General features: G+C 45.3%; 1 protein-coding gene across 1 annotated transcript in view; it reads right to left on the reverse strand.

Annotated features, from left to right (window-relative positions):
• The window catches only part of TSNARE1 (t-SNARE domain containing 1), a 311,342-nt gene that overhangs the window by 170,368 nt on the left and 124,127 nt on the right, over window positions 1-16,847 (reverse strand). The window contains exon 5 of the mRNA XM_081323072.1: window positions 9,976-10,066. Within this exon, the coding sequence (XP_081179198.1) occupies window positions 9,976-10,066 (91 nt within the window). The remainder of the gene's footprint in view (window positions 1-9,975; window positions 10,067-16,847) is intronic.

Below are 16,847 nucleotides of genomic sequence, written 5' to 3' on the forward strand. Positions count from 1 at the left end.
ATTGCCCCCAACAATCTGGGTCCTCATTTTACCTACCTGGGAAGGATGGAAGGCTGAGTCAACCTTGAGCCTGGTGGGACGCGAACCTGCACTAATTGCAGGCAGCTGGTGTTACTTAAGGAGGCATTAGCCCACTGCTCCACCACGGCTCTTGGTGGAGAAATTTAAGGGAGAAATTTAAGGAGAAATTTCCTGACAGTGGGGACGATCAACCAGTGGAACAGCTTTGCCTCCAGAAATCGTGGGTTCTCCTTCACTGGAGGTGTTTTAAGAAGAGGCTGGACAGTCACCTGTCTGAGATGGTAGAGGTTCTCCTGCTTGAGCAGGGGGCTGGACTAGAAGGCCTCCAAGGTCCCTTCCAGCTCCTATTCTATTCTGAGATATTCTGACTACCCAGTGACAGAAGGGAAGTCAAGGTGAGAACTGGGGGAAAAGCCCGCCGAAACGGTATAGTTAAGCCAGCAATATTCCTCCTCCCAGCAATGTCCCTTTGAAATCCAGCCAATCCACAGGCGAAGAGAAGAACGGTTAGCTGGCACAGTTGGTGCACCTCTTAAGGTCTTCTCCCGAAGATAGTTTTTTTTTCCAGGAGGCAACTGGACTTTCTTATTTTTCTTTAGCCTCCTGAAAAAAAGCTCCTTTGGGACAACCCTGACCTGGATGATGGAGAATCTCCACAGACATTTAGCCATGCACTTTGGAATGGACCCCCTTCGAACGGTGAGGGAGTATGAACGGATTTCCAGAAAACCTGGCAGACCGCAGGAACCATTTGCGCTTCAGTTTGAGATGCAGACAACACGGACTCATCCCCATCATCCTGTGCCTGTCTTTTTTTTTTATTGAAAAGTTTTAAAATACATTTTAAAAACATAAACTCCCTCCCTCCCCCTCCCCCCCACTTACCCTCCCTTCCCCCCCTTCCCAGAGCTGAATACAGGGTATAAACTTTAACCAACTTAAGCTAAAATATGCTAACCAACTAAAAAAGACACTTTAAATTCTATCGCGCTTTAAGTCCTCTTAACATAACTAAATAACTAAATAATAATAACTAATTAATAATGCATCATATAATACTAATACTTATTCATATACTAAATGAAACTTTCTAGTCCCATATTTATTCTGAATATAATCGATCCATCTTCTCCATTCCAAAATATATCTCTGTTGCGATTGTTCTTTCAAATATGCTGAAATCTTTGCCATTTCCGCCAGGTTTGAAACTTTCAAAGTCCACTCTTCTATAGTAGGCAGTTCCTCCTTCTTCCAACATTGCACTACCAAGAGTCTTGCTGCCGTAATTAAATTTAACATCAATTTAGTATCTATAACGGTACAATCTGTAATAATACCCAACAGAAATAACTGCGGAGAAAACCTTTATCTTTTTCTTAAATATCTTCTGCATATTCCATCAAATTTTAATCCAAAAAGCTTTAACTTTTTTACAAGTCCACCATATATGATAATAGGTTGCATCCTCACAACCACACCTCCAACATTTAGGCTGATAATTCGGATACATACATGCTAATTTTTTTTTAGGATCTAAATGCCATCTATAAAACATTTTATAAAAATTCTCTCTTAAATTTTGTGCCTGTGTAAATTTCGCATTTCTGACCCATATCTTTTCCCAGATATCCATCGTTATGGGCTCCTGAAAATTCTGGGCCCATTTTATCATACAATCTTTAACAAGTTCCGTTTCTGAATCTATTTCTATCAATGCATTATATATCCTTCTTATATGCGCTTGACTTTGATCTCTAATTTGTTATCCTGTGCCCGTCTTCAACAGGGAAGGGACCCAGGGCAGGAAAAAATCCAGCAGTTCCAAGAAGGCTCCACACACCCATTTGCACCACTCAGGTGACCCCAAGGACACAGGTAAAACCTCCAAGTGGCCTCAACGACTCTCCAAAAGGATGCAAATGACCGGCTGTATGCAAGGAGTATAAATCCTCCCACATCCCCACCATCCAGTCAGAGCTGAAGAAGCTTCTTGGAGGAGAAGTGAAACATCTTCAAATAATAATAAGAAAGTCCCAGGAGGACACAGAGAAGCCTCCAAGTGGCCTCAACGACCCTCTAAAAGGATGCAAATGACCGGCTGTCTGCAAGGAGTATAAATCCTTCCATTCCCCACCATCCAGTCAGAGCTGAAGAAGCTTCTTGGATGAGAAGTGAAACATCTTCAAGGAATAATAAGAAAGTCCCAGGAGGATACAGAGAAGCCTCTAAGTGGCCTCAATGACCCTCTAAAAGGATGCAAATGACCGGCTGTCTGCAAGGAGTATAAATCCTTCCATTCCCCACCATCCAGTCAGAGCTGAAGAAGCTTCTTGGATGAGAAGTGAAACATCTTCAAGGAATAATAAGAAAGTCCCAGGAGGATACAGAGAAGCCTCCAAGTGGCCTCAACGACCCTCTAAAAGGATGCAAATGACCAGCTGTCTGCAAGGAGTATAAATCCTTCCATTCCCCACCATCCAGTCAGAGCTGAAGAAGCTTCTTGGATGAGAAGTGAAACATCTTCAAGGAATAATAAGAAAGTCCCAGGAGGATACAGAGAAGCCTCCAAGTGGCCTCAACGACTCTCCAAAAGGATGCAAATGACCGGCTGTCTGCAAGGAGTATAAATCCTCCTGCTTCCCCACCATGCAGTCAGAGCTGAAGAAGCTTCTTGGATGGGAAGCAAAAAGCCTTCAAAGAGAAAACAAGGAAGTCCAGTTGGCCTCCTTGGAAAAAAAAACAACCTTTGGTACATTATCGCGGGACGCGTACATTTGCCTTCGTTCGCAAAAAAAGCATCGATGCTCCTATTTAGCCACGTCACTGACAAAATAAGCTGTAATAAATGCAGGAAGCTTCACTTTGGTCCCAGACAAAGAGTTCATTTCAAAAATAAAATAAAAAATAAAATCCTCAGCCACCTCCTACGAACCCACACCGCGATTTAATGTATCGTGGCCACCGCTATCCATTTCGGGCTAGCAGAAAGCGGAGGGCTCGCGAAGCTTAGATAACGAAAGCAAAAGGCCTTGCATTTTGCTTTCCGGTTTTGGCAAATAAAAAAAAAAGAGAACAATTCGCAAGAAGTGTATCTCGCTTGGCGTGCCGCATCGGGAAAGTTCGCAAAAGCCCCCTTCGGACAGGTGGAATTTGTGGTGCGTCAACGCTGTCAATGTTTTTGCATCGACAACAGATGGACAGGTAGCCATTGTCGTCCTTTTGTTTTTAGAGATAGATGATGCTGCGGAAAGGGGTGGTGGTGGTGGAATGTGAACGAGAGTCCAGCTAGATGTAACAACGCTGAACCTAGCGTGAGAATCAAGGATACTGAAATCAGAGATGATAAAGAATTGGCGGGCTGGAGAGCTGGAGAGGAAGCCTGTGCTTCAAGCTAATTGGGGAATGTTATTTACGACTGTTAATTGGAGGAGGGAATTGTGCTTTGATACTATGTGCCCATGTCTGTGAAAGTTGGACCATAAGAAAGGCTGAACGCCAAAGAATTGAGGCCTTTGAACTATGGTGCTGGAGAAGACTCCTGCGAGTCCCTTGGACTGCAAGGCGTTCAAACCGGTGAGTCCTAGAGGAGATCAACCCTGACTGCTCTTTACAAGGCCAGATCCTGAAGCTAAAACTGCTTTGGCTAAGAAGCAGGCGAGACAGCTAGTTAACAGTTTAACTTTTTATTCTGAACCAGGCAAAGAACAAGGGAACATGACATCTATTTATACTGACAGCTGCCGGCGGATCGACCAATCCGGGGTGAGTCTGCTCCCGCGCCGTGGTCGCCGCCAATCGGGTTCGTTTGGTTTTGACAGCTCGGAGCTGTCATCTGTAGCGCGTGTTGAGCTGTCAATGGTTGGCGCTTGCGCGGTTTCGCCCGGCAGCTTTTGACAGCTGTCAAAAGCTGCCGCGGTTTTACCTCAGCTCTGTAACTTCTGTTTAACAATTAGTAAATACACAACACCCCTTCCCCCTCCCTCTGATTGAGTTGATTTTACCCCAACTGTTTCTTTTTTGGTTTTCCCCATTCATAGTCTTTCAGGTATGTGGGAGGTTTCCTTAATCTCTCGGAGCGCCGGGGGGTAGCCTCGGTAGTATGTTCTGGTTCTCTTGGCGCTTCTTGGGTTGGCTCCGGGGGTGGGGGGTTTGGCTCTGCTGGATCTGCGTTGATTGGAGTGGGGTGTTGAAATGGTATGTTCCGATCAGGGGAGTCTTGTCGTGCCAGTCTTTGCGCCGGTGCTTCTGTTGGTATTTCGTCGTCACCCCTTCCCCCTATATTTTGAGGACTGCGTTGGCGTAATTGGTCTATGTGTCTGCGGATATGTATATTTTGTCCAATGTCAATGATGTATGACAAGGGGCCTGTTTGTTCGATGACCACCCCTTGTGTCCATTTGTTCCCTCCCCCATAGTTTCTAGCCCAGACAGCTTGCCCAGTGTTGAGAGTTCTATGATGGAGGGGCAGTTCTGGGTCTGGAGGGGATCTGTCTGGGTGGAGACGGTCCAGTCTGGTGGTCAATCTTTTGCCCCAGCGAAGCTCTGCTGGGGACTTTCCGGTAGTTGTGCAAGGCGTGGTGTGTTGGGAGAGAAGAAATTGTGCCAGTCTTTGGTGCCAGTTGCCGGAGATGATCTTGCGTAGTGCCTCCTTGGTTGATTTTACCATCACCTCTGCCAAGCCGTTCGACGATGGGTGAAAGGGAGCCGAGGTGGTGTGCCTAATAGAGTTCGCCGTTGTGAAACTCTGGAATTCGTAGGAGGTAAATTGGGGCCCGTTATCGGAAACTATAACATCAGGGAGGCCATGTGTGGCGAATAATCCCCTTAAAACTTGTATAGTGGCCGAGGAAGTTGTATTGGCTACTGGCGCCACTTCTAGCCATTTTGAAAAGCTGTCTACGACAATTAGGAATGATTGTCCCTGGAACGGACCTGCATAATCTATATGAATGCGAGACCAAGGTGACTTTGTCGTTTCCCATCTATGTATGGACGCCTGTGGCTGGGCTGCTCTAACTAGCTGGCAGGAATAGCAGCCAGCTACGTGTGCCTCAATGTGTTTGTCTATACCCGGCCACCAAACATAGCTCCTGGCCAGAGCCTTCATTTTGACGGTGCCCGGGTGCCCTTCGTGGAGGCTCTCTAGTACTTTAAGTCTGTGTTTGTCAGGGATGATTACTCTGCTGCCCCATAAGAGACATCCCTGATGGGTGGATAATTCTTTTTGTTTTAAGAAGTAAGGTTGGAATTGTGGTTCCCGGGGTGAATATTGCCAGCCCGTTGTGACATAGCCTAGGACTCTGCCTAGGATTTTGTCTGCCGTGGTAGCTGCGGAGATATCTTTGACAGATAAGGGGCATTCTGGCAGCTCTGAGATAGCCAGTATTCTTCCAGCTGGTGCTGGGTCTGGGTCCACAATTGGTTGCGGCAGTCTGCTCAGGCCGTCTGCATGGCCCATGGTTTTCCCTGGTCTGTATTCTAGTTTGTATGAATAGGCTGATAGAAATGTAGACCATCTTAGGATGCGGGGAGACAATATTTGTGGTGTTAGCCTGTTTACTGTAAAGAGTCCTAACAGGGGCTTATGATCAGTATAAATAGTAAATGGTCGGCCATACAGGTAATCATGAAATTTTTTTACGCTGGCTACTATAGCTAGAGCCTCTTTATCGATTTGAGCGTAATTCCGCTCAGGTTTTGACAGCGTTCTCGAATAGAACGCTACAGGGGTCTGTATTCCTTCTTTAGTTAAATGGCTTAGGACCGCTCCGATGCCGTACGGGGAGGCATCGCAGGCGAGACATACGGGCAGCTGATCGTTAAACAGGGCTATCGTTGCGTTGCTGGAGAGTAAGTTTTTTAGGAGGTTAAAACTTTTATCATGCTCAGGGGTCCACGTCCAGGGTTTGCCCTTGTCTAATAATCTATGTAAGGGTTCTGCAATGGAGGCTTTATGCGGTAGGAAGGTGTGGTAAAAGTTGACTAACCCTAAGAAAGCCTGAAGTTCTTGTTTGTTTTTGGGGGTCGGTGCTGCTTTGATAGCTTTAATTTTTGTGTCCGTGGGGTGAATTCCCTTAGCGTCTATTTTAAACCCTAAGAACTCTGTTGAGGGCACCCCGATGGAGCATTTGTCTCTTTTTAATTTGAGACCGGCCTTCCTGAACCTTAGGAGTACCTTGGTTAGTTTGCCAGCCAGGTCATTTTCTGATTCCCCTGCAATTAGGACGTCGTCAAAATATGGGCAGACCCCGGGAATTCCCTTAAGTGTTTTCTCCATGATTTCCTGGAAGATTCCCGGGGCTGCAGAGATGCCAAATTGAAGGCGGTTAATTTTGAATGCTCCCTTGTGGGTGACTATTGTTTGAGCCAAAGCGGTGTCAGGGGTGACCGGCAACTGTAAATACGCCTGCGCCAAGTCTAACTTGGCAAATATGGCGCCTGACTTAATGGCCGCGAGGATGTCTTTGACAGCCGGGACCGGGTAGGCATGTGCGTTTAAAGCGAGGTTGAGGGTCGCTTTATAATCGGCACATAATCTAATTTGGCCGTTTGGTTTAACTGGGGTCACTATGGGAGTCTCCCACTCGGCCCCTTCTACCGGTTCGAGGACCCCTAAGTTTGTTAATCTGTCAAGCTCCGCTTCTATTTTTTCCCTCAAGGCGAAGGGAACCCTTCTGGCCTTGATTCTGACAGGCACCACATTTGGGTTCAGTTTAAGTGATACGGGCGGTCCCGTGTATTTCCCTAGTAAGCTGTCAAAAACGTCCGCGAATTGTCGGCAGACGGATTCCAATTTTGACAGCTGAATGGCGTTGACACCTGTCAACGCTATTCCTAGTGCCTCGAACCAGTCTAATCCTAGCAGGCTTATTCTGTTTTCTTGGGTCACCAAAATAGGAAGGGATCCTTTAAATTTTTTGAACTCTACGGGGACGGAAGCTTTTCCCCGGAGTTTAATGGGCGTTTTCTGGAAGTCGGCTAGGCGGAGTTTGGTGGGTCTAAGGGCGGGCCCTTTCCTACTTCGGTTACAAATGTCCCTGTACGTTTGCCATGAAATTAGTGAGACGGAGGACCCAGAGTCCACCTCCATCTCACAGGGAATTCCCTGAATCCGTACGTCCACCTTGATTTTGGGCTTAAGAATGCTGTGGACTGTATGTTTCTCCGCCCTCCCCCTTACATTGGACACTGGGGTTCTGGGGCTGTGCCTAGCTCTGAGTGTATATGGGGCCATACCTTCGGCTGTCACCTCCAGGTCGTGCAGGTTTTCCCGGCTCCGGCTGCGGCACACTGCTTTGAGGTGGCCTGTCTTCCCGCACCCGTGGCATTTGGCACTGCGGAACCGGCACGTTGCCCTAGGGTGGCTTCCCCCGCAGCTGGCACACTTCGCCCTGTTAGTCGGGAAGTTGGCCCCCCTCTGATTGTTGGCAGGGCCCCCCTTGTAGTTGCGTTGCATCCTCAGTTTCTCGAACCGCCGTTGCACCGCGTCTATATCTGTGGGGCCGTCGTCGTCCTCAGAACCGCTGAACCTGCCGTCTTCCTGGTGCACGGACCCCCGTGGTCCGCTGTCCGGTACCCGTCGGTCGTCTCCGTGGCAGTCTTCGTATGCGATGACTTCTCTAGCCACATCGGTCATTGTCATTTCAGGCTTGGCGATCAGCTTCTTCCTCAGCCGTTCGTCCTTGAGCCCTATGACAATCTGGTCCCGGATTCGGTCTTCCAAATCCGGGAACCGGCACCGACGTGCGGCATGCCTGACCCTGGTTATGAAGTCATTTGCTGGCTCGTCAGGAAGCTGGAGTTTCCGAGCGAAGTTCACTCTCCAGTAGAGTTCTGACTTGAGGGGCATGAAGTATTTACTCAGCCCCTCAGTGAGGTCTGCATAGGAGATGGTGGCGACCGGCTCCGGGGTGAAGATCCCCACAGCGGCATCATAAACAGCAGGGCCGCTGAGCCAGAGGAGGGCGGCCGCCTTGGCCCGGTCATCTGTGATCTTCTTAACTACCAGGTACCCTTCTACCTGGCCCAGATGCGATTCCCAGCCTTCTGGGTGGCGGGTATCGAATTCTCGAATGTGGCCGTGGTTCGTCATGCTGTCTGTAATTGAGGTGCCGCTGCTTGCGTTGAATGGAAGTTTGACTTCCAGTGACTTCAGCAAGTGACCAGCTCAGCTAAGGGAAAAAATCTCTTCTCCCCTTAGGTAGTGACTTCAGCTAAGCAAGCAGCATCCCATCCTCGTCGCCAGTGCTTTGGCTAAGAAGCAGGCGAGACAGCTAGTTAACAGTTTAACTTTTTATTCTGAACCAGGCAAAGAACAAGGGAACATGACATCTATTTATACTGACAGCTGCCGGCGGATCGACCAATCCGGGGTGAGTCTGCTCCCGCGCCGTGGTCGCCGCCAATCGGGTTCGTTTGGTTTTGACAGCTCGGAGCTGTCATCTGTAGCGCGTGTTGAGCTGTCAATGGTTGGCGCTTGCGCGGTTTCGCCCGGCAGCTTTTGACAGCTGTCAAAAGCTGCCGCGGTTTTACCTCAGCTCTGTAACTTCTGTTTAACAATTAGTAAATACACAACACAAACTCAAATCCTTTGGCCACCTAATGAGAAGGAAGGACTCACTGGAGAAGAGCCTCATGCTGGGAAAGGTTGAGGGCAAGAGAAGAAGGGGATGACAGAGAATGAGGTGGCTGGATGGAGTCCCTGAAGCAGTAGGCGTGAGCTTAAATGGACTCCAGAAGATGGTAGAGGACAGGAAGGCCTGGAGGAACATGGTCCATAGGGTTGTGATGGGTCAGACATGACTTCGCAGCTAACAACAACAACTCCAAAAAAAAAGAGTGGTGTTATTAGCCATCAAACCTCAAAAATACACTTTTCCCCAAAGGGTTGCCACAATTTTGGCCAGTACTGCAACACAGGCAGCCATACATGTTCTCCCGAATTTTCCTGGAAAGAATTCAAGTGAGAAATTGAAGCGTGCCTGTCATCCTATCCCTGGATGTCAAGCACAGCTTTTAGATCGGGGTCCCAATCCCCAGTCGCTGTCCCTAGAATTCAGGAGTGAGCTGACAAAGATTCACAATGGTGAAAGAAAGAACGCTGCTGCTACCTCATAGAGGGGAGCGACAATCCCTTAAAGATGAGCCAGCCATGTGCTGCAGCTGCCAAAAAGGCCAACCCAGTGCTAGGCTGCATCAACAGAGGGATGGAATCAAGATCACGTGAAGGGTTAATACCTTGGTGGAGCAGTGGGCTAATGCCTCCTTAAGTAACACCAGCTGCCTGCAATTAGTGCAGGTTCGCATCCCACCAGGCTCAAGGTTGACTCAGCCTTCCATCCTTCCGAGGTAGGTAAAATGAGGACCCAGATTGTTGGGGGCAATAAGCTGACTTTGTAATAATGCCGCTTGGGGGGGCTGAAAGCCCTAATAAGCAGGCATATACATAGAATGAAGGCTACTGCTAAGCTTGTAAGCCGCCCTGAGTCTTCGGAGAAGGGCGGGATATAAATGGAATTAAAATTAAATTAAATTAAAAAATTTACAAGGCCTTGGTAAGGCCACACTTGGAATCCTGCATCCAGTTTTGGTCACCACACTGTAAGAAAAGATGTTGAGACTCTAGAAAGAGTGCAGAGAAGAGCCATGAGGATGGTCAGGGGATAGCCCCTCAAGTGTTAGAAGCATGCTATCATATCACCCCCCCCCCCGGTTCTTCTTTTTGTTAGACTAGACACAACCTCAGAATCTCTCTTTAAAAAGTTTCCATCCATTGCTGCTCATCTTGCACAAGCCTTCAGGTTTGAGCAGAGAAGGTCAGAAAGGACTCTCATGGTTGAAAACTGAAGACTTCTACCGTAGGCTGTTTAGTCTTACCTTAGCGCATTAGGCAACTCCAAGATTGAATTCTTCTTGAAGCCACTCAAGGTTTCGCGTGAAAGTCTCAAAACTCACCCGAGAAGAGCTTCTTATACCCTCGGACAGCTGTCGGATTGCACTTGTGCATGTAGTGATGGTTTTGTTGGTCTCCTGTTGAGTTGTGTGACTGTAAAAAAAAAAGCAAATAAAGAAAGTTCATGGAGATTCTCAGCCATCCAGGTCACGGTTGCCCCAAAGGTGCTTTTTTTCAGCAGGCAACTGGACTTTCTTGTTTTTCTTTGAAGACGTTTCTCTTCTCCTCCAAGAAGCTTCTTCGGCTCTGACTGGATGGTGGGGAAGTGAAGGATTTATATTCCTTGCAGACAGCTGGTCATTTGCCTTCTTTGAGAGAGTCAATGAGGCCACTTAGAGGTTTACCTGTGTCCTCGGGGTCACCTGAGTGGTGCAAAGGGGTATGGAGCCTTCTTGGAATTGCTGAAAGGACTGTATTGTAGAGTGGAGATAGATGATGTCCTATCCCTCCCCCTCTGTTAAGGGAGGGCTGTTCAGTTTTGACACAGATGGCCTCTTTGACCCCTCTTTCAAGTCAGCGGTCCCCTCTGTCCAAAATGTGGGCTTTGCTGTCTTCAAAAGAGTGGCCTTTGTCTTTTAAATGCAGATGGACGGCTGACTCTTGTCCTGATGAGTTTGTTCTCCTATGTCAGGGGTCTCCAAACGTGGCCCTTTTACGACTTGTGGACTTCAACTCCCAGAATTCCTCAGCCAGGCGCGTTTGAAGACCCCTGTCCTACATTGTGCCGTGCAAGTGGCCTCAACGACTCTCTAAAGGAATGCAAATGACCAGCTGTCTGCAAGGAATATAAATCCTTCCCTTCCCCACCATCCAGTCCGAGCCGAAGAAGCTTCTTGAATGGGAAGCAAAAGACCTTCCAAGAAAAACGAGAAGGTCCGGTTACCTCATTGAAAAAGCACAAATAAAGAAAGGCCAAGCTTGATAGGAGCCACAGAGTCAATCTCAATTCCAGATAAATGCTTAGAACCCTTTTAGGGACACGCCAAGCTCCAGCCGTTCCCCTGTAGTTCTCCCAGTAAAAGCTCAAATGCTATTTTAACAACTGTCCGTAAAAACACGGACACACCTGAATCTCCTAAAAGCAAAGTAGTCCTTTTAAATCTCAAGAGTCGGAGAAACCTTCTCTTTCATCCTTCACGTTAAACAGACACACGCAAGGCAAAAGTGCGGAACAGACGCCAGTTTTTTAACAGGTGATGTGAGGTATATCAGCACTCAGCTGAGGTGGGCTAATCTCAGACACAATGAAGCGGTGTAGACAAGGACCCCCAAAAAAATCCCAAAACAAAACGAAAAAAAAACGAAAAAAAACCCCCAGAAGGTCAAGTTAAAGCAGAAAGCCGAAGAAGAGACGTCCTGAAATTGACGGCAAAACCGTTTTATTTTGTACCCAAGAAAGTCACGTGGATACGTCCGTGAAGCATCCAGAAGTCAAAGCTTGAACTCACAAGGAAAAGGCACATTTTCACACAGCGTTTAAAAAAGGAAATACACAGGTAGTGCTGGACTTAGCACCGCAATCGAGGCCAAAGTTTGGGTCGTTAAGCGAGAGATCTGTTAAACGGGCATTTTTGTTTGTGTTAGGCATATGGTGTTAGCCTACAATGTTGGGTTGAAAATATATTTAATTTAATTTAATTTAATAATTTAATTTGTATACCGCCCTTCTCCCGAAGGACTCAGGGCGGTGAACAGGGCAATACATAATAAAAAAACAGGATACAAAGATTAAAAAGTAATTAAATAACAATGCCCGTAATAAATTAGTACATAATTAAAAGTTAAAACCGATTTATAAAACCCAACCCCATCCCATCAGACCAGGCCAGCTTGTTCAACATCATATTAACCATGATGTTATGTCTTTAAGATGTTAATTGGCCAATGGGTGTGTAAGTGTTCTCATGGCCATAAGAGGAAGCTAGTAATGTAGCTTCTCTCTCTTTCTGAATTCACTGCTCTCTACTATTACTGTTTTTGCTCTGTTACTGTGATAAATCTGAACTGTATATTGACCTCTGGACTGGTAAGAAGACTTTGTATTTTGGATTACTCCTTGGACTGTTGCTATTGTGTATGACCTGGACTGTTTATTTTTGACTGTGCATTTTTGTTTTTACACCACCTTAAAGTAAACTACTTTTTGCTTTTACAACTCAGTGTACTCTTGTGTTTACTGTGTGACTCTTACTGCTCTCAGTACCCTTCCTTGTCTGTGCAACTCTTTGGTAGCACAAGGAGATCTCTGCACAACAAATTCTTTAACAGTTTGTTTGTATGTTTTAAAAGCAATCAGTAATAATTAGTTTCTATATTTTCATAATCGATATGTTAGTTAATAATATATTTCTTACATCTTCTCTTCACCAGATAGTCTTCTTCTTACTAACACATATTTAACGTTGAAAGGTACATATCACGTCCCTTTCTCTCTAGCTCGGTTTTCTAGCCATTGATCAAAATTATCCCATGTTTCTAAAGTACGCTGAATCTTCTTTCTCTTTTAACTTCAATGCCACTCTGTCCATTTCTGCACAATCTAAAATGTTCTTAATTAATTCTTCCGGAGGTAGGTTTTCATTTTCCCACTATCGAGCAAATATCATTTGCGTTTTTATTGCACTTTTCCTTCAGGCCTCTGTTTGGATGATGAAAAGATACGGAAACACAATCTAGCCATCCAATAAAATTTTAAAATCAGACTGACATGATTTCCTTCTTGAAAAAACCGCTGGATATAGAAACAGACAACGTCTGTTACTGCCTGAAGGAAAAGAATACATTTAGTCCTTGATTTACAACCCTTTCCTTAGCGACTGTTCAAAGTTACAACATCGTTGAAAAAAGGGATTTATGACCGTTTTTCACACTTAACCACCGCTGCAGTCTCCCCAAGGTCACGTGATCAAAATTCAGACCATTTATGACGGTCGCAGTGTCCCGGAGTTATGTTGAACCCTCAGTGGGAAAAGCCTGATTTTCTTAACAACCGTGTTTGCTAACTTCACAACTGCAGTGATTCACTGAAGAACCGCGGCAAAAAAAAAGGTCAGAAAGCAGGGCAAAGCTGCCTGTAACAAATGTCTCGCTTAGCCACAGAAAATTTGGGGATCAAGGGACGTTGCACCGTGAGGACTACCGGTGTATCTTTTATTAAATTTCAAATCAAATATTGAAAGGCAAAAGGGAAAAAAAGGCGAAAGAAATGAAAAGGGAGGGGGAAAAAGGGCATCAAATAAATGTATATATATGGAAACTAATCCAGGAGAGAAGCAACCCAGAACTAAGAAGGAATTTCCTAACAGTGAGAAGAATTAACCAGTGGAACCACCTGCCTCCAGAAGTGGTGAATCCTCCAACACTGGAAGTTTTTAAGAAGAGACCGGACAGCCATTTGTCTGAAGTGGTATAGGGTTTTCTGCCTGAGCAGGGGCTTGGACTAGATGATATATCTCTTAAAATACTAAAATACTAATAATCAACATTCCGAACCGCCGAGATTCAAAAGACATCCGTCCCTTCATTTTAATCTGACACAGAATAAATTGTCAAATGTAAATAATCTTGTCCAGGTAACCCTCCACTCAGGAGCCCAAAACATCTGCTGCTAAGCCAGACTGCTGTTAAGGTGACTACTGCCCCATTGTCAACGCTGCTAACATCGGATGTTCTTGCTTTGACAACAGATGGAGATGCAGCCATTTTCCTTCTTATGTTTTACTCTTAGAATTAGAGTTAGAATTAGATGATACTGGGGTGGGGGGGAGGAACGTGCATGAGAATTTAACTAGACATAACAATACTGAACCTAGTGTGAGAACCAAGGTTATTGAAATAAGAAATGATAAGAAATGGCAGGCTGGAGAACTGGGGGGAGGGGGGGAAGCCTGCATTTCAAGCTAATTGGAGAATGTGATTTATGACTGTAAATTGGAGGAGGGAATTGTGCTTTGATACTATGTGCCAGGGGAGGGGAATCCAGTTTTTGGCTTTGACTACGTAGGTGCCGATGCCATGCTTCTTGAATAAAGATTCTTTAACGCCTCAAAGTTCTTTGAAGAGTTTCATCTGTCGGAACCATGACACCCATTTTATGACCTGAAAATTGGGGCCAAGAAAGAACTGTGCCTCAAAGTTCTTTGAAGAGTTTCATCTGTCAGAACCATGATGTTAACGTTGCATCAATTTCATTGTCCCTCCCTCACAGGACCTCTTACCAAGGAAGAAACAGACAGTCCTCACCTTAAACGGCCACAACTGAGGCCCAAATTTCTGTCCCTCCACGAGACGTTTCTCAAGTCAGGTTTGCCATCAATTAATCTCAGGAAAGGATGAAAAGCCAAACCTTGGAGTTACATTTTTCGTTTCTTTTTATATATAAAAAGTCCTTTCCAGGAATATTCTATTCTAGTTTGGGCTGTTTTTACAAATGGCTCTTTGGCCAGTTTGTTGACTGGGCCGTCGCTTCCTGGATTGTGGATCTGAAGTTGATTGATTGATTGATTTGATTTATTAAATTTATATTTAAATTTATATTTAAATTTATAAGTTGACCTTGGAGTTAACCTCTGCTAATCTGAGTGCTGATCACCACAGTGGCGGGATCCCAGGTTCATCTGATCGCCATTTGTGATCTCCACAGCCGGCATCTGGGACACTGGGACCATCATAAATACGAATCAGTTGCCAAGCATCCAAATATAAATCACATGACCCTGGGCATGCTGCAATAGTCGTGTGAAAAATGGCCGTAAGTCATTTCAGTGCAATTGAAACTTTGAACAGGTTTTTCTTTTGTGTGTGTGTGTGTGTGTGATCAGGTTTTTGACACCTTGCCAGGCGGTACTCGAATACTGCCATGTCCTAAAAGTGGTCCAATCGGTGAAAAGGTTGAAAAGCCCTGGCTTAAACAACCATCGCAAACCAGCATGTTAAAACCGGACCCCACGTCAGTTTACCACCGCCTTGCTTAGCGGCGGAAATCCTAGTCCCAATTCGGATCAGAAAGTTGAGGGTTTCCTGTAACGCTTTCGACTAAAAAAAATAAACTTCTTCTCAACGTTAACCTCCCGAAACGGCTGGACGATCCCCAAATACGCCCGATGTGGAACGTGCCACCTATCAAACGGCCACAGCTGTTTTACTGTCAAGGAAGAAATAAGAAATAAAAAGCAAAACATAAACACTGACGTGTGCTAAGTCGAATTTGGGTCTTAAAGCAATTCCCTTCAGCTTTTTGTTCACTCGGCAACTTTCAGCTTCCTCGCCTAATTTTCGCTTCCCAAACGAACAAGCATATCAAAATGCAGCTTTAGTTGGACCGTAGCCGTCTCTGAGTTTTCTGAAGCCACTTTCAGGCAAAAAAAGTGGAGAGAAAAAAAAAAGAATGCATTCAAAACTGCAGATTGCATAGAAAAATACATAAGTAGGTTTAAAAAAAAAAGGAGAAATGAAATTATTGGCTCTGCGGACATACAATCTGCATATTTCTTTTCCTCCCCTCCAGAAAAAAATATATTTATCTGCAAATAAGCACTGATAAGCCATTATCATAAATCACAAGGGATCATCCAGGTCACTATGCATAATGCATTTCTTTGAAATGGTATAAGGCAGGGGTCTTCAAACTTGGCCCTTTTATCTTGTGGACTTAAACTCCCAGAATTCATGCTGGCTGAGGAATTCTGGGAGTTGAAGTCCACAAGTCCTGAAAGGTCCAAGTTTGAAGACCCCCTGGTACGGCGTCTCCTGCCTGAGCACGGGGTTAGACTAGAAGACCTCCAAGGTCCCTTCCAACTCTATTATTACTATTACTATCACTATTATTATTATTATCACTATCATTATTTTTTATTATTATTATTATTATTATTATTATTATTATTATTATTATTATTATTATTATTATTATTATTATTATTATTATTATTATATATTTGGGACTTATATGCCGCCCTATCTCCCAAAGGACTCAGGGCGGCTTACAACAATAAAAAACAACAATACAAAAATTAAAAAACGAATTAAATAACAGCCCCAAAATAAATTAACTACAGTTAAAAATTAAAACATATTTAAAAACCCATCATCAATCCAGGTCAGCCTGATGGAAGAGAAAAGTTTTGAGGTCGCGGCGAAAGGACCGGAGGTCCGGGGCCATCCGAAGCTCAAGGGGAAGCTGGTTCCAAAGGGCTGGTGCTCCCACAGAGAAGGCCCTCCCCCTGGGGTTCGCCAGCCGACATTGTCTAGCCGACGGCACCCTGAGGAGGCCCTCTCTGTGTGAGCGCACCGGGCGATGGGAAGTCGTCCCCGGTAGCAGACGGTGCTGCAAGTATCCCGGGCCTAAGCCATGTAGGGCTTTAAAGGTAAGTACCAGCACCTTATTTTTATTATTATTATTATTATTATTATTATTATTATTATTATTATTATTATTATTATTATTATTATTATTATTGATCATCACACAGTCAGCCAGATGTTCAGACTGGATCTGGCATTTTTGTCTACCTATCGAGTCCTTACCAAGGACCTGGGATAGGCAGATGTGGATGTTTGATGGTATTACAGATCTCGTCGCAGGATGGAAGCAGTTCCTAGTAAGGCCGCCTTTTGCAATTGACTAAGGTTTTCAAGAAGAAATTGGACAGCCATCTATCCGGCATGGAAGAAGGTCTCCTGCCTTGGCAGGGGTTTAGAGTAAAAGACTGCGAGGTCCCTTCCAGCTCTATGGTTCTGTGATGGACCTTGCCTTTGGTCCAACATCTTCATGTCTATATCATGTGGATAATAGCAACAGGATAAGGCAATGGGCAATGAGGAGAAGTGGGCACTTCACACCAAGTCCATTAAGCAGTTCCACATCATAATGAAG

This window comes from Vipera berus, assembly GCF_964194415.1.
Source record: "Vipera berus genome assembly, chromosome: 3".
Taxonomy (NCBI): domain Eukaryota; kingdom Metazoa; phylum Chordata; class Lepidosauria; order Squamata; family Viperidae; genus Vipera; species Vipera berus.